General features: G+C 47.1%; 1 protein-coding gene across 3 annotated transcripts in view; it reads left to right on the plus strand.

Annotated features, from left to right (window-relative positions):
• Nucleotides 1–4,578: 4,578 nt before the first annotated feature.
• LOC143011122 (mediator of RNA polymerase II transcription subunit 13-like) overlaps nt 4,579–27,743 on the plus strand; it is a 56,975-nt gene continuing 33,810 nt past the window's right edge. For 2 of the 3 annotated variants that reach the window (XM_076163839.1, XM_076163840.1), the window contains exons 1-2: nt 4,579–6,326; nt 18,305–18,542. In XM_076163839.1, coding sequence (XP_076019954.1) covers nt 6,255–6,326; nt 18,305–18,542 — 310 coding nt within the window. In that variant the 5' untranslated portion in view covers nt 4,579–6,254. The remainder of the gene's footprint in view (nt 6,327–18,304; nt 18,543–27,743) is intronic. The other variant, XM_076163841.1, reaches the window with a different exon arrangement.

The following is a 27,743-nucleotide window of genomic DNA, read 5'->3' on the forward strand; positions in this document are numbered from 1 at the left end:
CCTGTAGACAGTCTGGAGCTTTGGAGCAGAGATTTAAGGTCTCTCTCTCTCTCTCTCCCTCTCCCTCTCTCTCGCTCTCTCTCTCCCTGGCACTGCTATAATTTTCCTGGGTGGAATGATGGATGAGGCGGTGTCAGCCCGTGTTCATTATAATGCAGACCATCTATTCTTCTCGGCGAGGCTCTCTCCGCGCTCCAGGAAATGCCAAGAGAGGCGTTGGGAGGAGCGGGGCAGAGGAGAAACTCTCATCTGATTTTATGGAGAGAATTTGCTGCTAGGTGTGTGTGTGTGCGCGCGCCTGCCTGTGTGTTAACTCGGCGTACGGTGATCCATCAATCACTAATGAAGATGCTGCGAGGCCATAGTAAGCTTCTGGCTTTAAAGGGCGCGAGTGAACACACACTTCAGAGGCGTCACCACCACAACATACTTACTATTTAGGAATATGTTGATATTTGTGGTAGTTACTGACAACGCCCGTGTTACATTCCTATGATGTGTGTGTTGGTAAAGGACAAACGGACAGGAGAAAATACGAGCAGAGTGAAATTGACATTAGAGAGATTAATTCCATATGTGTGTTTGTTGCCGTGCGGTGCCAAGTGCCACCTGAACACACGCCTGCATATTCATGTAAACGTTTTGTTTACTGCCCGTGTCACTCTGTGTGGCAGGAGAGTAAATGAAGGGCCCACAAATACTTCAACAGAGCCACACACACATATTCGCACAGCGCCGAATGCATATGCACTCTATCCCCACACACACAAGTCTAAAGAGATTGTCTAGACAAACACATTATCTTTAATCAGAACAGTAATGCATCTCTCTGCTCGCACACACTCGCACACACACACACACACACGCACGCACGCACGCACGCACGCACGCACGCACGCACGCACGCACGCACACACACAGAGATCGAGTCAGTGGGAGTCTGATGAGGGGGAAACGCGCCGCAGTATTGAAATAGATTTATTCACACAGATAGCATCTCATCCCATCAGCCGATGAAAGGGCGCCACGCTGTATATACACGCCATAGGCTCCAGTCTTTTCAAGGCCTTGAGGATGTATTGAACAAAGAGAGAGAGAGAGGGGGAAAGGGGGGGCTACAAATGAGGTCTGGATCATTCCTGGAGCTAAGGGATCAATAACCGCCACGCTCATCCATCTGATACATATCTCTCTTCCTCTCTCTCGCTCTCTCTCTCTCTCCCCCCTCAGCTGTGGGGACAACTGGACTATCGCCACTCTGTGTGTGTGTGTGTGTGTGTGTGTGTGTGTGTGTGCGCGCGTGTGTGCGTGTGTGCGTGTGTGCGTGTGCGCGTGTGCGCGTGTGTGTGTGTGTGTGTGTGTGTGTGTGTGTGTGTGTGTGTGTGTGTGTGTGTGTGTGTGTGTGTGTCCTGCAAGCCGTTGTTTACTCAAGACGCATGAAGCTGTACACTGTGTGAGTAATGTGGGAATGGAGCTTGTGTCATGATGGATTTGATACCCAGCGATCTCTGCTGGAGATACCTGGTCCATAACAGAGAAACACACACACACACACAAACAGCAGCATTTCTCTTACAAACACCCCCACTGGTGACTTTATACTCAGAGTCAAACTGCACAGCGGTAATTTGTCTTTAATACACTTTTGACAGATGCTGTTGAATATTTGATGCCACGTGTTCATGTTTAGGCGTTGCTCTGTAGCGGGCTATGAGGGTGCAGCAGCAGCAGCGGCGGTAAAATCAGGACCCCAGGGCACCATAAGGCCCTCGGAACCAGAGAAAGTAGAACAACTGAACAGGTATTTTTATTTCACACCACTGTGCAGATCCAACATTAATCATCCCAAGACTGGTTGGTACAGAACTAAGATCACCTCCAGTATTAGTTTGGGACTTAACCCTTCCCCTATTGCATCATTCAATCAATGTAGTAACTTGCAAAATAGGTTCTGTGTGTTTCTGAGCGCTACTAAACATGTTTTGGCAAATATGGTAGGATTTCTCTAATGATTCATCCTTATTATAGTCTCTGGCAGAAGAGACGCAGTAGAATCATTTGTTTCTTCTGGACCAAACAGTAACTTTATCCACGCTTGTTTCATGTAGAGCCGGAGATATAAGACGACAGGAGACGGTATCTTATCCTTAGTGTTGATCAATGTTCCCGGCCCGCCTGAGAAAACATAAAACTGCAACTTACACAATGCAAATGTGAGATTTACGTTGACACTAATGTAACTGTTCATCACGACAGCAGTCAGACTTAAACACCTCGCTGAGAACAGACACAAGCTTGATATACTGACATGGCAAACAGCTGAATATATGAATATACTACACAAACTACACACATTCAGACTAGAAACGGAACATTATTCCTTTTGTAGACGCTATAGGACGCCTTTGTCACGCCTCTGGAGCATCTTTGTCAAAACTGAGGCTGTCCACATCCCAGCATCTTTATCTGTATCACCTTCACCATCTTTATTGCTCTTTGATGCACAAACTGTCAGGGAGACAAACGCTGCTTATCGTAAACTTAAGTAGAAAAGCAAAAATCATTCCCGCGCAAACACCCCACAGATAGAGAACCTGAGTGTGAGTTAATTTATTTCTACAGATGGCGGACTTTTAAAAGTCGCTGCACATTAAATATTTACGGCCCCGTGTAAGAAATTTGGTTCAATACATTTTATTTATCCACAAGCGACAATTTGTTCGGGGAATAAAAAAAAAAGAAAAAGTTTATTGGCGTGCATAAACTATGTAATCTAAGTGATGTAAATCTCTCTAGAGGTTTTCTGTCAGGCAGCTGAAAGACTTTGCTCACCACTGCTCAGCATCCTGTTTATTCGCTGCTCAGATTATATTTGAGATAAAAAACGGGCTGAGTCAGAGTCAGACAGAAAAGAATCCACAGTTAATTTTTCTGTCTTACACGTGTACAGAAATGTAATTCAGGAAAGTTCAACGCGCCAGTGAACGTAACTCAAAGCGTCTCCACTCCGGGTTGCCGCCTTAATTCCAACACAAACAAACTCTGAGCTCCAAATCTCTCTGCGGCGTCGACGGAGGAGTGAATATCTGAATATGTGATGCAATGTAAACAAATAGGCTATGGGATAAATTGCTCCAAATGCATTAATGATATTAATATTCAATGAAGCCGGCGTAACAGTTGGAAATACAGCGAAACAATATAATGAGTGCCTCCGATAAATGATTAATAATAACAGAGAGGTGTGATGCGCCCTGCAGGGACCCCAAAGGCTCCATCTGCATCCTGACTACACATAAGTGCTACTGAGTGTGTATAAAGCCGCAAACAATACAGCCATAATGCTAAAAAAAAACAACAACATTACACTGCAGTAGAAGTACCACAGCAGGACAAATACTCCACCACTACTTCAAGTCCTGCAATAAACTTCTTCCTAATAGGTATTATCAGTGGCACTTAAAGAGTTGCGTATACGTTAATTTCCAAATCCATACATGGGGAAACATTTATCATACTTTGAGCCGAGTTTAACGATTATATAGACGCTCCTCCACTCCTTCCTTTTTACAGCAAGATTTTACGAGTTTGCCTCCTGTTGAGTATAAAAATGGGATAGTACAAAGTAATTGCAGTAAGTACACCTGTCAGATGAGTGAGAGATGGAGTGTCTCATTGCAGAGAACGTCCAAACCCGCACTTTAATGTATGGAACTTGAATAAATTGACTTGAATATACATAATGTGATCACGAGCCAATTAGGTGTGGGTAAGCACAGGTGAATTCAATTAACTGCCTAATGAACAAACACAGACAGATAGATACCTAGCTGGATGGATAGAGATAATTAGATAGATAGATGGATAGATAGAGATAGATGGATAGATAGATAGATAGATACTAAAGGAAACGTGTACAAAATAATCAATCCGACATTTATATATATTATAAGTGTAAAGCTATCTATCGACAGACACTGACACAGTTTCATGTAATGGGCTATTATCAATTATTATGGTTAGTTACACCTGATTGACAAAGGCAGCTGTCACCATGGTGAAGGTCTGTTTAACTTAATTAGATCAATTAGATAACAGCAAAGACGTTTATGTATAATATGTTGAACGTGATTATTTTTTACATGATTTATTATTGGCCATGTATCGATCGTCTGTGTAAACAAAGACTCACATCCTGTATTTGGCTGCGCAGCATGCATGGCCCCATCCAAACGCGCGTGTGTGTGTGTTACGTCATCAATTGGGCGAGTGTGAGCAAACTGCACTGATGTGTCTTATGAAACGCAGAAAGTCATTCTGACCTCTATTCTGATATGAGAACACTTATATTACGAAACCGCGTATAGGGGAAATTAAGACATCGTGCAAAGGCGAAAAAAAGATGAAATGATTGTTATTTCCGTAAATCACTTTAATCAGATACAGTAACAATGCGCGGTGTAACAATGATCCACAGTGGCCGCGGGATGCGCGCGCGTCTGCCGCGTGCTGCGCTGCGCGTCGCGTCAGGTCGAAACGCGGCCGAAAACGCACCGTAATACCGATTTCGGTCACGTGAGCGCAAACTTGGCCGAATGGGAAGGCGAGTCTCACTCGTACGCTTCCGACCGCCATTATACTTAACGCGCGGTGGGGCTGGCGGACCAGTGCGCCACAGAGCTACAGCGGCGCAGAGCAGCCGGGGAGACACACACACTCACTCACGCAGGCAGGGGTGAGAGAATGCCACAGTCGGGCTGCACGCATACGGACACTTATTTACCAATATAACGCGCCGCGACACGCACACAATGGCCCGGAGAGGAGCCGCTGCCGAATCCCTACCAGTGAGCTCGGGTCCGCGTCTGAGGGTTTGCAGCTCCGCGATGATCAGCAGCCGTTCTGGAAGAGGAGGAGGCGCGTTTAAATGTCATGGTGGTTTATAAAGAAACACACTGACGCCGCCGCCACCGCCGCTGCTGCGCGATCAGCGTGGAAACACAGACTCGGGCTGTGGGGGATCATCGGCGCCAGACACGCAGGACTGTCACTTTTGTTGGGCGCTTTCACCGAGCTGTCTGATACCGCATGTGTGTCTGTAAGTGTGTGTAAGTGTGTTTTTTTTTTTTCACGCGTGAGAGGACGTTTCGCAATGATAAAACAGAAAGGAAGGAAGGATTTTTTTTCTCGAGCCCTCCGTCTGCTGAAGCCTGCTGCTGTTTCCCTGCTGGTGGAGTGAGAATAGTTTTTTTTTTCCTCCTTCTTGTCTGAGGAAACAAGAAATCGTTTGACTCGCGATTAAAGCAGCGACCCGAGGGGGAGAAAACGACTCGACTTTGTCCGCCCCGGAGCCACGGAGCAAGGCTGCTTTTTGTTGTTGGTGGTGTGTGTTTGCGTGTGTGTTCTCCGTTTTTTCTTCTTCTTCTTAAATTCGAACGCAACAGAAGGATTAAAGATTCCGCCTGTGCGTGGAGGCAGACTGGGCTCTACATTGTGAGCTGTGGCAAGAAAGCAAAGCTATTAATAGCTCATGCAATTCTCGAAAACTATCACAAGTGGTGCATCAGCTCGTGGAGCAGACGGAATCAGATCTCTGTGCACGTAACGTCTCGCCTCTAAGTTTATTTTGCTACACCGTAGTCCGGTTTTGGGGGTCGGGATTCATTTTTGTGTATGTGTGTGTGAAGAAGTTCTCGGACTATAATCCCACATTTCCCCCTCGTTTCGGCACAGAAGAAGAGGAAGAATTTTTCTATGGATTACGGTTATTTATCAGAACTAACAGATGGATTCCTGATATCGAAGCGGGGCTAATTTCACCCCCTTCCTCCTCCTCCTCATCTCCTCCACTCTCGCGTGTGTGTGTGTGTGTGTGTGTGTGTGTGTGCACGGATTGAAATGGAGACTACATCTCTGTGCTGTGATCAGATTTGGATTCGCCTGACCCGGATTGTAAAACTGTTTTGATCGCTTGGGATTTACGGCGGTTCACGCAGATCAGCTGTTGTTGTTATTGTTGCTGTTCTTTTTGGGGTGTCTTCATGGATGCGTCCTGCACTTCTCTCTGAATACGCCCATCCCCCGTGTATTACCGTGGACCCCTCTGCTTGTTTTGGGGAGGGGGGGCTGCTGTGCTGTGTGCTGTAAGGGATCCGAGTCTCGCCTGCACCCCTCCTGCTCCCGGGTGTTGATCCCCCCACCCCATGTTAGGATTTCGACATGCCCAACGCTGACGACCCCAACGGCGGAGCATTATGACTGCAACGACGAACTGGGCGGCGAACGGGGCAAGCCTTGAAGACTGCCACTCCAACATCTTCTCCCTGGTACAGTATGAATAATCCATGTCCTAACAGAGAAGTGTGTGTGTATATGTGTGTGTGTGTGTGTATGCCTTAATGCAGGGAGGGGGCGGGGGACCCACACATGACCTGTTATGATAAAGACATCACATCCTATTTGCCCTTTTAAAAATGAAAATATGAAACTCCACCTTCTTGGATGTTTCATTGCAGCAAAACTGAGGCCTTGAAAACAAAACACAGCCAAAACACAAAAGTGACCACAGGCTCTCTCACAATCTGGCCCTGATCTGTCCTACTAAACAATAAACAAACAGCTTTGTCCCTGCATGAGTTTGCTGTGACATTTCCTCCTGCCCCCCCCCAGCCCCCCTCCCCTTTTTAAATAATACTTTCACCAGTCTGGAATTCTCTTGCAGTGCCAAGCAAATAACTTGGAGAGAAAACTGGTTCCCTCTGTGAAATATTTCTGCAGCCAGAGGAAGAAAAAGAGAGAGAGAGAGAGAGAGTGTGTGTATGTGTGTGTGTGTGTTTTGTAAAAAAATCAGCAAATAATGGATTAATTGTATCGGGCAACACACATGGTTGGTGCATTTCATGGCTCTCAAGTTGTGTCACGGCGGATCAGAGAGCGATGGAGGCTGTGTTCAGATGACCTGAGGAGAACCCGTATACGCGCCTCTCTACGCCTCGGCAGATCAAAGCCGATTTCTCACGGCGAGAGGAATCATATTTTTGGACAGGTAGCGTTGTACATCAGGCGTTTAAAAAAGGGAGAAACTGCACTTTCACAATTTGAGCTTGTAAGGTTTCACTCTGGGATGATGGGGCGTCGAGTCTCGAGCCAAACTTCACGACATGGTTTTGCAGGTTCTTCATTCGGGTGAATTCATTCAGGAGTCGTTTTCACTCTGCAATCTGTTGAGTTAACTGTCTCCCGCTACAACAGGCAGCCAAGTGGAAAGGCATGCGGCCCACTGAGCCCAGGCGTTACAGGCCGAGAACCACAACAACATAGGGGTCCCGGGGGCTTTTTAGGTGATCACACAGGCGAGCTTGTCCCCCGGCTCCAGCAGCTGGCCCCTGTTACGGTGCCCTGTTCACACCGCAGCTACCAAACCCAAACACACAACAGAACGCAGGGATCCAGGCCACAGAGAGACGCTTCATTTAGCTGGTGACAGAAATGTACAGGAATCGGGCGTAAAAGGGAGCAGAGAGGGAGAGGAGGAGAAACCAAACACATGCAAGTATTTACTGCCAGGAAACACCTACACAAAGCATCTTGACTCAGTTTGCACGGCGGTGTAGTGGTAAACGGCACACTTCTTTAAAAATCTCAGAGTCTGACAGCTGAGTCGCCAGCGATAACGTCTCTGTGTCAACTTGTGAGCTGAGAGTCGAGTCGTCGTGGTGTTTTTGGTCTCCATCAGCACCCTCCAACACAACCCCCTCCCCCCTTTTACTAACAGAAAGCAAAGCTCAGGGAGAAACAGAGCATCCATCAGCTCGCTCGTTGAGAATATTTATGACCGGGTATCGCCACGGCGGTTACTCACACGCAGGCCTCCGAGGGGAAGGCGAGGACGGAACAAAACACTAATGACACACCGGTGTCCTGGTTAGAGGGTACAGTGGAGACAAAGAGACGCAGAGAGAGTGGAGGAGGAGGAGAGGACGAGGCAGAGGCAGAGGGATGCACATTGCATCTTGATTATAAGACAAGACAGATGTGCGGCGTTGCGAGCTCAAAGAAACAGACCCGAGACCCTCCAGGCAGAGGAATGTGACTCAGCTGACGTGTCCGGCGCTCGTATACATTATACATGACGCCCCCTGTAAGTGACAATACACAGGTGGGATATTTCTTTACCTTTCTCCCTCCAGGGTCATATTGACTCTGCTGTTATGTTAGGTCAGGTGCCTGTGGCTAACCAGTGAAAGCTCCGGTGTGACAGCCTATTAAACAGCATTCCACCGCACGGCAACCTCCCTCACACTGATTTACTGGCTGTTATTACAACCTGCATCAATAAAGAGGCACCTTTAAAAAGAAAGAAGAAGTATAAGTGGCCTTACAGTGGGGCTTTATGGAGGGGGGGGGGGGCGGGGGAAGCGATGTCGTCGGATACTCGGGGGTTGTTGTGATCACACAAAGCCACGAAACAACTGTCGAGCGTGTCGGTAGTCATCCATCTGTGACGGAGAGCAAGGAGGGAGAGAGGGAGAGGGGGAGAGAGAGAGAGGGAGAGAGAGAGAGAGAGAGAGAAGAGAGAGAGAGAGAGAGAGAGAGAGAGAAGAGAGAGAGAGAGAGAGAGAGAGAGAAGAGAGAGAGAGAGAGAGAGAGAGAGAGAGAGAGAGAGAGAGAGAGAGAGAGAGAGAGAGAGAGAGAGAGAGAGAGAGAGAGAGAGAGAGAGGCAGACTTGCTCGAGAGAATGTTTTTGGTGCGAAGGAGAGAGGGAGAGAGAGGCGAAAGGGACGGGAGCAGAATCTGTTTTCATTTTAGGAAAGTATTATGACTGATGTGCATTTCCTGACTGCTGCCCTCAGCCTGTTTTGAGAGAAAAAGTGAGACAGAGGGAGAGAGAGAGAGAGAAAATTAAAGAGGGGGAACATAATGAGAGGGAGGGAGGGAGAGAGAGAGAGAGAACAGGCGTCTTTCTGTGGACTGGGCAGGTTCTTCACACTGACTCATGCATGAATATGAAAAGAGGGAGCAGACAGTTGCAACACAGGGAGCTTCAGCGTGTGTGTGTGTGTGTGTGGATGAAAAGCAGCAATACACACATCAAACACCTTTTGTACTATCACTCATATGGATGGACAAACGCACACACACACACACATAAATGCATGCAGAGACACAAGCACGTACGCAGAGATTGGAAGAAAGAAAGAAATCAACACCCACATCACCACATGAACGCATGTAGAAAACAACTGACACACGCTTGCACGTATCTAAATCTTCCACCCACACACACACACACACACACACACACATGCTGTACTTTATCGCCTTCATTTGGGCTGCAGCTATATCTCCTACATCCCAAGGACGCGGGCTTGTCCAAACATAGGTAGGATGCAGAGGCCTTAATTAAAGGACTTCTTCTTCTTCTTCTTCTTCTTCTTCTGTGCCCTCAAACGGAGCTGCTTGGAGTGCAACACTGGTAATTAAGTGTCCTCAAGCACGCAGAGGTCTAATGTGATCAACTTAGAGCCGCTCATTAGCCAAACTGTGCTCCAGTAGAGATCTCGCATGTGTAATAACCAAGCCACTGTCCGCCACGGAAATGAAGCGCCGAGCGACAGGGACTCAGGGAAACGCCATTAACCACGGATGCCACCTTGATTTATGGGAAGGTGACTCTGGACAGGCAGCGGCCGGAATCAGGACAGACGTGACGGGATTCAGCAGGGCGCTGTTCGCGGCAAAGAGGACTTCCTTTGTCTTCCTTCGTCCTCTGCTGTCTGTCCAGGGTCTGTCAAAGGTCTTTATTTAAGGCATTAAAGGTCAAATCTGCGATCTAGATGTGAACAAAAGCATCCTGCTATCACTGAAAGTACAAATGCAGATCTGTGTCCTAATGGTTTGCCAGCTCTAAACTATTTAAGGCTTTTTATATTAGGATTGATTTGGTTCTAGTCTTCTTCTCCTCTCAGTGAACCCGGCCTGTGCTGTTTCTCGCTCAGCAGCAGTATTGACAGCTATCAGCCGGCAGCTTCACATTCAGTGTGTGTGTGTGTGGCACCGCCCTCCAATCTGCCCTCTCACTCTGACGGGAAAGCCCTTGTCATCGCACGGCGGCTCAGCACCTGTGTGAGCGCTGCTGCACTCACACCGACGGCACGGTTCCTCTCGAGTCACGGAACGCAAACGGTTTTGTCGCCTGGAAACTGGGCTCGGCCCTGATCCAGGAGCCGCGATCCTTCTAGAAACCTGATTCATTCAGCAAGTAGCACCAATTTGTCAGCAACTGTCAAAATAAAGTAAAATCTGTGTGTTCTGTGAAGCTAAACTGAATATTTCCATATTTCAGTCTGTTTGGGTTTTACTTCACACATTTTTCTGCTATTTAAAATGTGACTGAAAAGTATTTAGTTACTAATTAGTGCAATAAAAAAGCAAAAGTCGTCCCCCAGCTGCCCTAAAAAATTAACCACAAGAGTTTTCATGAGGGATTTGAGCGGCTTTAGACTCGATAATTGTGGGTTGGGTTCAGGAAGCAGGTCCCTCCTTCCTCTTCTCTCTCTCTCTCTCGCTCTCTCGCTTTCTGTCTCCAGCACAGCTTGTTTCTAGTAAATTCTCGCCAGTGTTGCCATGGATCTTATCTGAGCAGCAGGCGTGTCACTCCTGTCGCCGAGGTGAAGAACGGTTCAAAGACGTGACGGGGAGGGAGGAGGAGGAAGGAGGGAGGGAGGGAACCACCGCTGCTCCCGGAGCTGGAAATGGGACAGGATGGGCAGGAGTATTTTGGAGCGTGATGGCTTGAGTGTGAAATATGTAAGCCCCGCAGTGCCAGCTGTGTGCTATTCTTAGCCCCCGCTGGTGTTCCTGCCTGTGTGTGCAGCGCGACACACGGCGGGGTGGGAAAGGAGCGTTGGCAGGAGTCGGCAGCAGCTCGCCAAGTGCCTCTGGTGGCCGGAAAGTTCGGTTGTTAACAGATAAAGAGACGAGGAACACCCCAAACAAGAACAAGCCCGGAATACAAGACGTTAACTACACCGACTCACACCCCCCCACACACGCGCGAGCACAAGACGTCTTCTAGAGGAGTTAAGGTTACATATAGCTACACAAACTGTGCCACCGCTTATACAGAACTTTTGTCAAATCAGCAACAATGATGACTAGAAAAATTATGATGGCGTTCCTGAGGAGAAGCTGAAGATGAATTTAATGGCTCCATACACAATCACCACCGTCAGTGTGTGTGTGTGTGTTTCGACCCACACAGGGTCCAACAACAAGCTTGTGATCGGCCTCCATACAGTCACCACCCAAACTCAACCCTTGAAAGTGTCTAAACATTGAGTATGAATCAGTCTGTCTGATCTGTGGTTTGTCGAAGTGGAAGTTGTCTTGTAGTAGTCGCAAGTTGCATTTCCTCCAAACTCTAAAGCTCGGCCGTGTTATTGGCAGATAAATTCCGGAAGCTGATTAAAATTTGCGTCTGCCGGTACCTGCTGGCGTCACCGTGCAGGAGTTATGGGTCTGTTTCTCTGTTTGCAATCTCCTCACCTGAGTGCAGACGTATCAACAGAGGATTCAGGCAGATATCGGCCTAAACCCCCCGCCGCCGCCCCACACACACACACACACACACACACAAAGAGACTTGTAACAGGGGCTTATATTTTCTGCAAGCCAGACAGTTTTGCCAATATCATGGTTGGCTGGGATTCAATTGCAGTTATTGCACACTTAGGTTAAAGGCTGGAGTTTTAGAGCCGCTACACCGGGCGAGACACAAACATTAACGCTGGCGAGGCCGAGCGGCTGCAAAATGCTAATGATGGCGCGGCGGCGTTCTATTGAGAGATCGACTCTGACCAATGGGACAGATACCTGACAAGAACAAACACATTATGTCCCCATTGTTGATTCACGGCCGTCTGCAGCACATCGATCCTCTACCCCCTCTCTCCGTCCCTCCCTCCTCTATGTCTCTTCTTGAATTAGTGGTACACCCGTGATGGCTAATGAATATTTCTACGGCTCAATTTTTACTCCTGTTGGAGAAAAGATGGACCTGTCTGTTGAACGCCCAGGCTCATCTGGGTTTAATAGAGTTTACCACAGTTAATGGAGTGAGCGCCGAGTGTTTGAGTGCTTTGTTTACCATTTGTTCATTTGAGTCAACTGGGAGCGTACAACTGGAAGTGTAGAATGAAGCAGATGGAGTAAAATCATACAGAAACAATGTCTGGATTTTGCGTTGGTGTGTACTTGTGTGTACTCTAGATGTGTAGTTTCTGTGTGTGTACTTGCTGTGTGTACATAGGGCGCCCGGTGTTGTCAGCTCAGGCGTTAACCTATCGCTTCTGTCCCGCATCCACCAAATCGAGTCTGGAGTTAGGACCGCTCCCCAGCTTTCCCTCCGTTTCTATGAGAGTAATTAAGTCAAGAAAAGTCCCGCTGACTCACGCGAGTGTGTCCTTTTATCACAAACGGCATCCCCGCAGACGCAATCAATGAAGGAAAATTACACCAGAGATTTTCCTACGTACTTCTGCCTCATTTGCCCCAATTGAAGGAACAATCACCCTGTTGACTACTTTAGACATTTTCCAAAACCTCCACGCAGAGCTAATTGTACAATTAACGTCTTGAATAATATTTGTATGAAAATGAAATTTATCCGTCGCCAAAGAAATGAACACAACGCCAGCACTTTCCTGACACGTTGTGGTGTGCGAGGCGATGCATTGACACACACGCGCACACTCACACACACGCACACACGCTGCTTTGTGATGTTTAGACTAAAAGAACAGTAAAGTGCTTGAAATGTTATCTTTGCGCCGTAACCCTGGAGACAGAAATCTCAAAATTGAATACCTTGCTGAATTCCTACAGATGTTGTATGTTGCCTAGCAACTGTTTTTTACTCCTCTCTCTCTCTCTCTCCCCCTCTGTCTCTCTCCGTCTTCTGTTTTCCCTCGCCCCCGTTTCCTCGCTCTGTTTTTCTTTCTTTCGCTCTCATTTCTCCGTCTCTCTCTGCCTTGTCACAGTTAATTAACTTACACAAGAGACACTATTAAAGGGGCGACTGGTTTATTTATTTGCGTGTTAATAATTTAAGCCGAATAGAGCCGGCGCTTTAGCTCGTCCCTTATGCTTTAAAAGCAGTCTGACGCTGCAGCTTTATGCTTTATCCGCCACTTGGCCGGGGATCTGGTCCTCCGTCTCAGATGAAGCGTGCTGAATGTGTCCCCTGTCCCCGCTGCCGTCGCTGCTCTCTCCTCTCTTTGTGTCAGGTGAGAAGTCGTCGCTTGATGGAGGCTCTCCGCCGCGTGATTGGCAGGTCTATCCGTCACTCAGCCCCGGGGACTCTCGCTGCTCTAATTAGGCCGCTTGGCTCGCTCACCTCCCCTCGCTGGATGCCGCAGCAGCGCACAGATCAAATGACAGTCCCTTGTTTTGCAGCGGGGCCTTGTAAAGGTGGCGGCGGAAGCCAGAGGAGAAGCATCTGTTTAGCGTCGGCGGCCCCAGAGGCCCTCTTCTACACCTGTTTGGTGCTTTCGTGTCCTCCCCCCCCTCCTTCCCTCTGAAGTGCTGTAATGTGCATCGCTCTTCATTTGTTGCGGAAAATGCCAGAGGGGAGCAGGCATCCTTGTGGGTTAATTTGATTTCAGCGGGTTAATTGATGAAGGGGGAGCCGTTGCCTGTTCTGATTTCTGCCGGTTGCTGGTTGTTGTAGCTGGTGGCTTCTCTGCGCTGGCTGACTTCACAGCACAGCCTCCCGCTCCTTTGTTCACGCTTCACACCTCATTTCTCGTTATCCTGCATCAACCTGCCCGAGAATGTCAGAATGAAAGAGTCAAATGTTTAAATAAAGTGACTAATCAACTGGATGGCCTGAATAGCATTCCCATTGACAGTGAATGCTTAGGAGGTCGCTAACAGGCGTTTATGAATGAGGGTAATTGGTTTGGGTGTGGGTGAAAAGTGCCACCCAACGTCTGAGGAAACAAATGTTCCTTTTCTTCTCTCTGGCGTCGCATCAAAGCCAGGTAGAGTTTCGCGATGTTCCCGATAAAGACGAGCCGGCCTTATCTGGGGACGACATCGGTGGCAATCTCAACACGGCCTGCATATTGGCAGCTTGTCAAGTGTCTAAAGAGATTTAACGTTGACGAGGATGTGGCTTTGACAGGATAAGTGTTTTACTTGTGCCAGAGTCGGTAAAAACTGCTGATACAAGCCGTCGATTGCCTAAAGTGCCTCCTTTTGTGAGGCCACGAGGCTCTTTCAGCGCCGTGAGATTCCTTAAGAAGTGGCCTCTCTCCTCCTCCTCCTTCTCTTCTTCGCTCTCTCCGTCGCCTCGGATGAAACGTAACACACCTATTCGCTCAATTGTTCACGCCAGACAGACAGACGCAGCACTCGTCGTTAGATTGAAGAGTTTCTTTCAGTTAATTTGTTTTCCCAACCTTGAGCAGCTCGGTGTGACCAAATTAAATATTCATCTCGGTACGAATTGGCGCCGTGGGCCACTTAGGCTGCATTCACATACTCATACATGCAGATTTACGTATCTCTTTACAATTTGAATCTGCAGCATCTTGTGTACACACACACACACACACACACACCTGGAAGTCACTTGTACGTATTGAATACATGCATGAACAACACAAACAGGAATGTAGCGTCTTCAGGAGGTTGTCAATATTTTCCATTTGTCTGCGAGTGTATGTATAAGAGTAAATGTGTGTGTGTGTGTTTTCACAAATATCCATTCAGCTGCATTTTAGGAAGTTCCAGACACATTCTTGTGATTTCTCCTGGACGGTCAACCGACCTCAAAGGCAAAGTGTGTGTCAAGTGTGTTTTCCTCTCAGGTCTGGAGTGTGTGTGTGTGTGTGTGTGTGTCTATGTAATGGAGGTTTCAGCGGGGGGCTTTCAACAACAAGTGTGTGTCTGTGTTATGACAAGGAGATACTGTGAGTGGAGAACGGGTAGACGAGGACTCAAAGTGAAACTAGTAGTGTCACAATGGATGAAGCAGATGAGGATTAGAGCGAAGTAAGGAAGTACGGGAGCATCAACGTTAAAGAGTACCGTTCAGTTTAGTATCCCTCCTCTGATTTACGCTTTTGATCAATGGAAGAAGGGAGGAGGGAAGAAGGGAAGGAGATGAACTTAAGGAGGGATGCACAGAGGAAAGGAGGAAGAACGAGAGGAAAGGATGGAAGAGTCACATTCATATTTTATGAGCTGAACTCCTCTTAGCAACTTCTTAAGCGAGCAAGTACGCGGCCCGACAGATAAACACAGCTGAGTGAGGGCACACAGCGTTCTCCAATGTTTTGAAGGAAAATGAAATACTCGTGTTAAGCAAATGTACTTCTCTGGAATCCCCATTTGTCTCCTGCTAAGTCATGTGGCCTGAACTCTGTGTGCTCCTCTCTGTTTGATCTTTGAACATTTCTAAAGTTCACAGCAGAAAACTTTTGGCTTCCATGTTTTTGATTGTGAGCACATGTGAGAGTTGGACACGTTCAGCTGATATGGATGGCGTCATAAATGTGTGTTTGCGGCGCGGATACAAGGGGGTTTGAGATGGAATTGCACTAACGGAGCACAAGAGTTAGCTCTTATCTGCCGTGTTTACGAGGAAAAGGATGAAATAGGGAGAGAGAGAGAGAGAGAGAGAGAGAGAGTGTGTGTGTGTGTGTGTGTGTGTGTGTGTGTGTGTGTGTGTGTGTGTGTGTGTGTGTGTGTGTGTGTGTGTGTGTGTGTGTGTGTGTGTGTGTGTGTGTGTGTGTGTGTGTGTGTGTGTGTGTGTGTGTGTGTGTGTGTGTGTGTGTGTGTGTGTGTATTCGTTGATCCCAGGGTGTATTCAGCGGGCAGCCATGACAGCGAGCGAGCGTTGAGAGATGAGAGCGGTGTGGAGAAGCAGGCAGAGATAATAGAGGTGAGGCTGAGGTCAGAGCTCCGGCCCTGGCTCTGCAGTGGAAGGAGAAGCCTTTTTGTTTTTGCCTCCGCACTCAATTAGAAAGTGAACCGGCCGACCCGCCGGAGCGTCCAGAGCCCGGCGGAGCGTCCAGGGCTTTGCAGGAGCGACGTTATTGACAGTAGAACAAAATCCGCCTGTCTTCCTCGTCTCCCCCGTTTTTTTTTCTCGCTTTACTCCTGCGTTTAAAGGAGACGGGCTCACTCGCTAGGCGGCTTTAATAGAAGACGGACACACACGTTGGTTTATCTTATTACCCAGGCTGCTCTAAACACACCGTCACCAATATGTAAATCAACTGTATGCATGGGAAGGAAACGCAGCCGCTGCCATTCATCGCTGCTTTACTAACAGCAATGAAATGATTAAACATCGTCTTTATTTGCATGACATTTGCATTTCTATCTCAAGACGTCGTCGTGCTTATCAGTCGGAGTCACACACTGACTGTGAGTGGTTGTGTGTTTATGTGATACAAGTGCTAAGTTATGCATTGAAATATGAGAAGAGGCTTTGGTTTGTTCAGAGTAGTACAACACGCCGTAAAACGCTCTAGTCCCCCTGAGACGCTCCGGCCGTCACCTCAGCTGTCAATCAGGGTGCAAACAGCGAGCGCACAGTGTGACAACGCCAGAGGACCCGACGCGACGCTGAGTGGCGTGCTGCAGCTCATGTGGGTTACGTGTGTTCCTCTTTTTTTTTTTATTGTTTTGCAACTGCGCCACAATTAATCCACAGGAGTCCAGCAGGGTGTTAAGTCAGTGCAATACACTCACACACACATATACACACCGCAGTCACATGGTTCCTCTGGAGGACTGTGCAGCTTCAGGCCTTTTGCCACAATGAATCATCAGAAAATGCAGCTTGTTATCAAGGCGGCGTCGTATCTCCAGGCCGTATTTCTGCCCTGAACACCGACATATTTCACCCTCGCCTCACCTGAGCACGGTCGTAATTCGCCGCTTGCGCCGGGCGACATCTCACTCCTCCTCGCAGGCGGCAGTCGTGTCAGACAGTCGAGGAACTCTTTTTTTTTTTTGTGACTCGGCAGACAGCGCGGGCAGACGTCTTCCCTTCTCTTTGCCTCGGCGACCTCAACCTTGTCGCGGCTAATTTTAGGCCTCGGCTTATAGTGGCGCCAATGTTTATATCACATATTACCCACACACACACACACACACACAAACACACTACAGTTACATACATTCATACACACAGCATTGGAATACACACACACACACACACACACGGCTTCTTTTCTTCTACTAAAATACCTTTCAGCCTTCTACCTGTGTGTGTGTGTGTGTGTGTGTGTGTGTAAGTGTTTATGTGTGTGTACACGTAGTATCATTTTCCCTGAGCCTTCAGTCTTAGGTGGCTCGGCGGCCAGGGGCCACTGTGCCAAACATGATCCTCACAGCCCGGCGAACACCAGAGAGAGAGAGAGGACGGACGGGCAGTGTGTGTGTGTGTGTGTGTGTGTGTGTGTGTGTGTATGTGTGTGGCAGGAGGGAGATCCCCCGGGCCAAGCCTCCACTCATCCTCACACCACATAGACGAACATAAAGCATCCCCATAAAAGCCATAATGTTTGCATACGTGGGGTTCAGTGTCAAATGAAACATGCATCTGTTTATTGACGTTTTCCTCTGATATGTTTCTCCTTTATTGCCTCTTCAATACATGGAATTATCACATTATTGCCTCCACACGCAAAATCTACACTCCTCATGTGGTCAGCTAAAAATGGAGATGTCAAAACACTGAACCGGACGCCATTTCCTCCCCTTGCGTCTCTCCCAGTCTTACTCCTGGACGTCCCTTAGGTCTTCGCCACCGTCCTCCTCCTCTCCGCGGTTAAACACTCGTCGTTGTTGCGTCTTCACGGGCAGCAAAGGTGTCCGGTAAATAAACCGGCAACAGCACAATGGGGAGAGATTAAACATTGACACGGCGGTCAATGCCGCCATAGCCACGCAAACAGTAAGTGCAAGACGGACAGACGGGGATGGACGGCATCTCTCCCCACCGCCACTGCTTGAGTTAGCTTTGTGTAACGCGTTCTTTCATGTGAAACACAATCTCTAAATGCGCCGTAAAGAGGCCGGGTCATTGAGATGACGTATTGATGACCCCGCCGAAATCACATTATGGCTTTCTGGTCGTATAGTTTCATCTACGAGCTCCATATGTAAAGGTGACGCCGTGTTGCTATAGTAGAACCTTGCAAATACTTCAAGTACTGCACAATTGAAAATACTACTCCATGTAAAGTCACATAACCTTCTCCTCTCTTCTTCTCTCTGCTCCCAGGCCGAGTTGACGGGCATCAAATGGCGCTGCTACAGCCTCCGCAGCAGCGGGGAGTACGGGCCGGTGATCTCGGCGCCGGCGCAGGACGACCCGGTGCTGCGCAGCTTCATGCGCTGCGTTCAGGCCAACCTGCTGTGCGTGTGGCGCCGCAAGCTCAAGCCCGACGCCAAGGAGCTGTGGATCTTCTGGTGGGGCGACGAGCCGAACCTGGCCGACGTCATCCATCACGAGCTGGAAGGTGAGCCGCACGCCACGGATGAGGGACGGAGACCTGCCAGTCTCGTCTCGTCTATCAATCTCAATTATTTTTCCATCTCATTCGTCTGGAGTTCAGCGTGTGGGAAGTTTAGGTTAGAGGCTCGCACAGGCTGTATAATTTTATGATTGCTCTTTATGATGATGCATAGAATTATATAGAGCAGGAAAAGGCTCCATGGGGGGATGTGGGCTTTAAGCGTTTGGTAGATTCCAGCAGATTTGATCTTTTTGGCTGTTGCTTTTAAGATGTGCACTGAGGACTAATCTCATATCTGATCAGCCTCATTTACTACATATCTTGATAAGTGTTTATTTGTGACTCATAAGTGTTTATATGCCGCCTGAGGATTTTTCTCGAGTATGCGTGTTGGTGTGTCGTTGTTAGTGCGAGTGCAAATTACCCCGAGATGGCTCACATGAAGGAGCGCTACCGTCAGCACTGTTGTCCCTATTTATAGAAACATTTGCATTATCTGGCTGCACGCGCTAGTGGAGGTCTGGCTTATTGACGGAGCCTCTGGAGGACGAGCAGAGGAGGAAACCGGAGAGGGACCTGCTGTTAGCATGGCCATGTCTGACCGTAAAGGCAGGGATGATGGGGCGTGTGTGTGTGTGTGTGTGTGTGTGTGTGCGTGTGTGCGTGCAGAGGTCTTCATATGACTCTATATCTATTTCCTCTACTTTCACATGTGGAGTCCTGAAGCCTACATTCGGTTTCTTAAAGGCTCAATTTCACAGCAAAGTCAGTTTGTTGGTTTTGGCGAGCACTATTCAGCATGTAGCAACAATGCATGAAGGCTTAAGGCACACTATCTGGCAATGTTAAGAACTGACTTCCATCCTCCATCCATCATCCTCTCTTCTCTCTGTAGCCTCAGTTCTGCCTCATCGGTTCTGGGTTCTTCCCAGAGCTGACCTGTGATTTTTGAAAACTAAAACTTGTTTTAATTCATTTAAAAACACAATGTCTAGGAGAGGTTTTGTGTCCAACAAGTGATGTCATCTTCTGTGTCATCGAGGTCAGTCTCCCCTCTATAGCCTCAGAGCAACAACTACAGAAGTGCACACAGTAGCTGCACACTGAGTGATTAAGTTGCACAAATACATCTAAGCTAATGATGTATTTGATGTTCATATTTATCTAGCTTGACTCCGTTGAACTCTGTGCTGATGTGACATTTGCAGTCAATCCTCTCTTTGTTAAATGCTGATTTCACGAGAAGCGTCTCCCCGAGCCTTTGTCTAAACAGATGGTGGAGGATGACAAGGACACGCACAGAGTGTGTTCTGTGGATATCTGGTGTCAGGTATTAGGAGCTGAGAGCAGAATGCGTCACCTGAAGCTATGTTAGAGTATAGCTGTGTGAGATTTCAGCATTACCTCACCAATTTGAGAGATGTTAATGCCAGCCAGCTCAGCAAAGCTGACAATTATGGCTCCCTGTGAGGAGGACAGGGAAGTTTAATAGTCTCATAGTTGAATTTGATGACTGTCGGTTTGGTTACACAGGCTAATGTTGGGCCTTTTAATTACATTGTGTATGTATTGATTACTGTGGATCGCAGGTGTGATAGGAGGCCAACAAATTCAGTTGCTATTGATCTCAGTTGCTCATTTTTGTTACCATCACACACACTCATATCCATAAAATAACACGAGGACGGGAAATCTGCTGTCAACTAAAGTATAATATTTTTCCTCTCTATTTATTCTGGATGAGGGGAGAAGCCGGCTCAGTTTCCTGCTCATCTACTGGCAAAGCGTTGTGTTTGGTGTGATGCCACTCGGTGATCACACACGACCGCCATGTGTTTGTGCCCCAACACATTTAGTAAGAATCTTTTTAATCTTTTTTTTCTTTGCCAGCTTTGCCAAAGTAGGTTGGCAATAGGAGTTGCCATGCCGACGCCCACATAAACACAGTAAAACAAACCCTAAGATACAAGACTACTAATACTTGACAAAATAGAATAGAATAAAAGCCCAAAACAATAAAGATTAGAAGGATTAATAATAAGATGAATTATAGATTGATAATGATTTAACAGTAATGATGAATTTGACTTTTTCTAATTATATGCCTGCAGATAAAGGAACTATTAATAGTTTTAATATTGTTTTTGCCATTAAAAAACCATTGTATATATTTGAAGGGTCCCCATTAATTCACTGTAACACTGACCTGTGATGAAGAGCTGCTGTCAGTGTGTGTGTGTGTGTGTGTGTGTGTGTGTGGGGGTGAGAGACTCATACACGCCTATGAGTACAATTATGATAATAAGACATCTTCCCCTGTGAGATCTCTCGCATCTGCCAGTATTATTCCTATTAACTATTGAGAGCGTTGAGAAGGAGCTGATGATTGTAAAAGTCAAGCTGGGTTTCTTCCAAGTCGGGTTGTGACTCTGAGTTTGGGGAATAGATCAGTGTTTTATTAAGACTTAAAGAGTAAAAACCACTCAAAGCCCCTCTCACTGTGGGAATGATGTCCGCTCTCTCTCTCCTGCAGCTCCTCCACTTAACAGCGCTGTCATGTCGCCGTGACTCCTTCCTCCCTCCTCCCTCCTCCCTCCTCTCGCCCCTCTCCACCGTGTCAGCCTGTACCTCATGCAGATGCTCCCTCGCTTCCTCCCCTCCTACTCTTTCTGTTTCTCCTTTCTCTCCACCTTTCTGCCCGTCTCCCTGTCAGACGCCACCCAGGCAGCGCTTCACGCCCCGTTAATAAACACAAACAGTGATGGACGTGTGTTCCTTTAGTCTCTTCCCTCCTCCGCATCAAAGATGGAGAGATGAAATAAGCGTTTGTGGTGGTGGAGGTAGTTTTCACTGATGGTTATATAATCTCTGCGAGATATCCAACAGCAGCAAAGTGTTTCTGTGACTAACAGCATCGAGCCAAAGCAGCCCCCAGTCTCCTGTGTGTGTGTGTGTGTGTGTGTGTGTGCGTGTGCGTGTGCGTGTGTGCCTGTGCGCTTGTGTCCGTGAATTTATCGAAGTAATATTGGAGCGACTCTTCTCCAAATGGCTGCAGCGTTTGTGTAATGTGCAAAATCGTTTATTCGTCGCCGCATGTTTATATGATAATTTCTGGAGCATTAGGAGCCGTTTCCCCTCATGTGGTATCAAACTATTTTAGAGAGCAGCCAGGATCATTGCAGATCCTCTCAGGAATTTGGCTCTCATTCACTTCATGTATCACGCAGAAGCGGAGAGGAAAAACAGCTTTAAACATCCAATAAATAGAGATATATAGATCTGACACCGTGTGAAAAACTGTACACACACTCCACCCCGGGCCTGATCTCACACTGGAGCATCCTGGATATGACAGGCGTCACCGTTAAACCACAGGTTGGGTTTTGTGTGCCCATAGATCACATCAGAAGGATTTTGTTTTTTGTAGCTGCAATCGATAAACTTTTGTCACTGCCGCCGGCGTCTCCACATAACAACTCTGAGATGTTTTTACTGTTTGCACGGATAAAACCGCTGATTCAGACACATCGACCAAAGAGGCGAAGTTGTCGGCTTGTAAATTGGCCTTGTTTATGTCACTTTTTCCTCTAAGCTGATCTGGACATAGAGTTCTGCAAAAGCACCTCACACACACACCTCACACACTTGCGGTTGTGGAGCTGCATTTTCTTTTTATTATCTTGCTCAAGGACACGTGGAAATGAAGCCAACCCTCTCTCCGCATTTACTGCGATTCATTGTTTAATCATTTTTCTTACGATATAGTCTATTTTGATCTGGCACAGAGGGAAAGTTTAGTGTTTTCTGAAGCTGAAGCAGCGAATGTGGTGGAATGTCGGCCAGTGCTTTTTATTGGTTAACCGGCAGATGGAGAGAGAGAAAGGAGGAGAGAAAGAGTCAGTTTTGCGTAGTCAAGTCCATTTCCTGTCGCTGTGTTTTTCTTTCACTGTTTCCTTCCTTTCTTTGTCTCTCTGTGTTTGATTGGAATTAGATTAAATAAATTTGCAGTGAGCCTTTAGTGGTGGTGCAAAAAACGCAAAAAACTATGGAGAAATTTGCAGTGGGCAGGGTTTCCCTTATGCAAAGTTGCTAAACTGCAATGTGATTTCCAACGTTTTGATACTGGAAATCAGTTTTCATGCTTCTCCTTTATCAGACTGCAGCAGGAGAAGCGGAGAATCGCCGAGCGTTAAGATTTAGGAGATAGAAGATAAGGCACGATGTTTGAATAGAACTCGTGAGCATGAATGCACCTGCTGACACTTTATTGGCATCGGAGCAGGAAAACACGTCGTAAGCAGCAGCAGGGTCCTGCACAGGCCAACGTATGTATCTGATTGTTAACAAGAAACAAAACACTGCACATTTGTAAACAGTCATTTTGGTTACGTAAGAATAATGAATCTTTTGCATCTTCAAAACGTGTGCAGCTGGCTTCTCTTCCCTCCCTGGTGCAGCCTTTTTGCTCTTCCTTTGCTAACCATTAGCTTACAGCATAGAAACGTTTCCCTGATCATGTTGTTTTTACTCTTCAGCTGAAGCAGCTGGATTTGTTTATTTGCGGGACAAGGTGCAGGATTAATAGTGCAGGTGTTCACGATAAAGACGGTGAAACAAAACTTAACACTCCCACACATAGAGTATAATCATTTAAATATAGTTTTACTTGAACACATTTACCCTATACAACCACTTAACTTTCTTACTTAACTTTCATTCATCCATCAGACTATAATTTGCTCACACGGCCTCTCCTGCTGTCCCTGTCCTTGTAACCGTCCCCTCTGCAGTAGCATCAAGTGGCCCATTTGATGCTCGTTATTTCAGGTGACAGGGCGGAGTCACTTGACCCTCTCAAGTTGCTCTCCTTTACCATATATGGATCGCCAAAGTTTCTGCAGTTAAAGTGAAACAAACCACATAAATCCAGCCATCTACGCCGGCGATCATGATGGAGCGCACGCGGATCCATGAATCACGGCATGGAGTCGGGGTGTAGTGTTCCTACAATAGCACAGCAACAAGATGAAATGTCTATATTTCAGAGGGCAATGCATCTTTCCGCCAGACGTTAAGCCTATATAAATCACGCCTTTGAGATGGCGCCAAGGACGACGTGCAGCCCGTTGATCTAGTGTTACCTCCCTGCTCGCCCCTCTCTCGCCGCACTCCCGCGCGCCTCTATGCTGTGTTGCCTTTGGTTCAATGTCAAGTATGTAAGCATCATGTCCAACGCGTGTTGCCCCTCTGCGCTTAGTCATCCCCAGGTCCTAAAATCAGATGGAATTAGCCTGCAACACAAACACAAAAACACACTCATGCGCGCACAAACAGTATATGACAGGAGTGTGTGGGTTGGGTACAGCTGGTGAGGGAGCAGGATCCATGGGAATGTGCCGCGTTGGTGAATGAGCTGAGTCATCAAGCAGCCCTGCAGATCTTACTCATATTAGGCAGAATCTGTGCAATAGAACGGTTAAAGTTGAGCAATATGCTACGTGGACTCTATTGTATTTATTGACATATGCTAATGTAGCGATGCGCTTCTGTTTATGATGCTTTATGTTATGTAAATGTTTATGCTGCAACACTAGCAGCAAGACAAAATGGTGATGAACAACCCAAACACACAAGTATCAATTTTTTGTTACGACTGTTACGTGGTGAATAGATGATTTCATGTGCGTTATGGAAACAGGTGTGTGAAAACTTTGAGGCGTGTACAGTGGAGTGTGAAGTGTAAATGAAACGCCTGTGGTGACAGGTGCAAAGGTGCTGCAGGCCCACTTTCTGTTCTGAGAGACGAAATGAGTAAAAATGTGTCTGACTCGTGTCCGGTGTGCATGAGGCTATAGGCACAGCTGGCTGCCAAACCGCCGCCAGAACACACACACACACACACACATACAGACACACACACACTCACACACGATTTCAGACAGTGTGACTGTGCTCCCGTGGGTGTAATTTCCGTGAATGACCAGGATACATTGTGGGCTTATGAAGGGGTCGTACTGTATTGCTCCTTATGTTTTGATGTCATTGAACAATTTGTCTCTATGTTTAATATTTGACAAGCAGATGAATTTCAGTTTTAATGAATAAACAATTAAATCTGTGATGTAAATCCAGCGGAAAATTGGCTTCTTAAGATTAAATTTCTTCTCTTGCTCTCCCTTATTTTCTGCAAATTGCAAGTGACGTGTGTTTCTTTAGAAATGAAAAGATTCTATAATGTTACAGAAAGTTCCAGAACCTCATTTTGCAGTTCCCCTCAAACTCTTATTTGACGTAAGCGTGATGCAGATGCGCCCGGTTCGGTTCAGGTGTGAAATCATTTATACGTAGAGTTTTCCGAGCAGACGCGAAGGGCATCGGCTCCAAAGTAAACATGGCTGGATTTAGAGTCCATCACCACCGGCTCAGGCTGGAGCCAAAACACATTTCCTTCTTCGTCTGTTTGTTTCCATAGACTGCACAGAGGCGCCCGTTACTCCATACCATGTCCTCAGGCGTTCCCCAGGGTTCGGTGCTGGGGCCTCCTTCTTATTCTTCTCTCTCCAAGTCTTCACATCACATAACTCTTCGATCTCCTCCTCCTCCTCTCTTCTCCTCTCCCATTGTCTTGATAGCTGGGAAGAAGCAACACAGGGATTGACAAAGGTTCGTCTCATGCAGGCAGGCGGCGTTCCCGTTTGTTCTCGCCTCCTTGACATCTCTGGTTTTGGATGTTTGTCCACCACCTCCAGCTCAGTTTTCACAAGCACGCACTTCTGGTTTTATGTTGCAAGAAAGAACTCACCGTCACAAATGACAACGCTGCAGTGGAGCTCAGTGTGGTTTCCCATCCCCACATCAGAGACACAATCAGGTTTACACTGTAGCACGCCTACCAAATTACACCAAAGACGTTTTCATGCATATACAAACACCAGAATTAGACAGAAGTTGGCTTAAATATACGTAACAGCGCACCTGTAGATGATGCAATGCAAGTTGCTTTACTCAACCATGTAAATTTGCAGGCAAACATTGAAGCATTGCGTACGTGGCAGTTTGCACGATTGCATAAACAAGAGTCTCAGGTCTCGTTTCCTCCTCTGTGCTATTCACAGACTTTTCATTATGGTATTGTATGTAAATGCATCATTTAGATTCCAGCTGATGCTCAGTGACCTTTGACTCTCTTGCCCCCAAACTCCCCCACTTGCCCCCATTCAACGTCCACTTTAGCTCCCTTCCCCCGCAGTGACCGAGCTCTAAAATGACTTTCACATTCCAAACACACCAGCAGAGTCATTCCCTCTATCATCCATCAGTTCATATCAGAATTATATGTTGCCATGTTTCAGGTATCTCCTATCTTTTCTGTCGTCCTTTAGGTCGTGTTAGTCCAGAAAACCTTTATGGTAAAACATATTTAAATGTTTAGATTCACGTTTGAGTCCATAAAATGCTGCATGTTGTTAATTCCCTCATCTTCCATACATACAGTACATACATACACGTTATAAAAGGTCTGCAGCTTTGACACTGAGGACTCTGTAACCTTGTACTGTACGGCTCACACTGCCTCCATGATTTATGAATGCAAACCTCTAAACCTCTAAATAAAACCATCATCCTCACCGCTAATAAGGAGATTTGAGTTTATGCTGCGTTCCCAAATAAGGAATGGCCGCTAAAGTAGATTTATTGTGGATTTGTCGAGGCGCGTGGAGGTTGTTTAGGAATTTCTCCGGCAGAAAACTAAGAGCTGATGACATTGAGCTCCACGGGCGGCGCTCCTGCATGCCACCAAGCGCAGCATGTGGTCAAGGTGAATGTCAGAGCAGGAGGAAGAGGAGCGCAGTCACTCGCAGAGCGGAAGCAGCATATCTGAGTGTGTGTGTGTGAGCCGTGAAATGAGAGTAATCTAATCTTAGATCGCCTCAAAAATTAGACATATGCATTTAAATTGGCTTCACATTAAGTAATAATGCCTTTGTTGTAATAGATGAAGGCGATTCATCACATTCAGCGTGACCCCGATGCTTTTTTTGAGGTGTTGTTGTTTCTCGTGTTAATGTTTCCGTGAGGATGATCCCCCAGTCCTGGTTATTCTTTCCTTTTCTCCAAACTGGAGAGAAGCTGGGAGGAATACAAAGTAGGGGAAATCCAGCAGAAAAAGATTCCGACCGGAATCTATCCAAGCTGGGTGTGCGTGTAGGTGTGTGTGTGTTTGTGTGTTGTTCCAGAAGAAGTGAGTCTCAACCACACTGACTCAGAGGAATTATCTGCATATTTAATACAGGAGTGATCTTCAAAACTCCAAACTAAAAAGAAACCAGAGAGAATGAAACGCCACCATCTTCAGTCGTGTCAATCAGTTTACACTCGCAGAAATCACTCGCCCGCGAAAGTCGTTTATTGTGACTTTCTCTCATCAATTACCGGGCGAAAGTGAAGATAAGAGCGAATTAAAAGCCCGGCGTGCGCGGATCTGTTATCGGCTTCGCGCTCGGCTGCCGCAACAAAGATATGTGACCAACAAGTGGATTAGAGGAGCTCTGCTTATGAGGGAATAATCTGAGATAATGGAATTAAGCTGATTGGGGGAGGGGCGGGATCGGACCCCGCTGAAGGCTTTCGGGGTTTAAGGAGAAACTGGGATGTGTTGTGTTGGCGCGTCACAGCTGGGTGGAAAGCAGAGGCCGGCTGCCATGTTTTGTGGCGCTGGAGGGTGTGTGCGTGTGTGTGTTGGTCTGCGTACAGCACACACACTCACGCATGCTGATTCCGCGCTCTGATCGTTTCTCGTGTGTGTGTGTGGGCTGGCAGAGGTCGAGAGGTAATTGTCCTGCGAAAAAAAATGCTTGCCAAGCTTGTGTATGTGTGTGTGTGAGAAAGGGTGTGTGTGTGTGTTGGGGGGGGGGGGGCAGAGCGCAGGAAGGAGCGCTAACCTCTGCTTCCATCTGTCCACGTCTGGCTGTGAACTCATAATCTGGCCTGTGGAGATGAGGCCTCTTCCTCCACTTGCCACCTGCTTCAGAAAAACAGGTTAGAATTAGGTCGTTATGGCGACTGGTCCGCTGGCGAAGATGCTCTGTGATTAACGCGCCGCGTGTCATTTCCTGTTTCACTGAGAGATTTCAACACAGTGTGATTTCCCTTCTTAATCCATATTTCAGTTTTGTTTTATATCACAGTCCTGACATTAGAAAG

This window comes from Genypterus blacodes, unplaced genomic scaffold, assembly GCF_046128005.1.
Source record: "Genypterus blacodes isolate CSIRO-AG114 ecotype Tasmania unplaced genomic scaffold, CSIRO-AGI_Gbla_v1 ptg000133l_1, whole genome shotgun sequence".
Taxonomy (NCBI): Eukaryota; Metazoa; Chordata; class Actinopteri; order Ophidiiformes; family Ophidiidae; genus Genypterus; species Genypterus blacodes.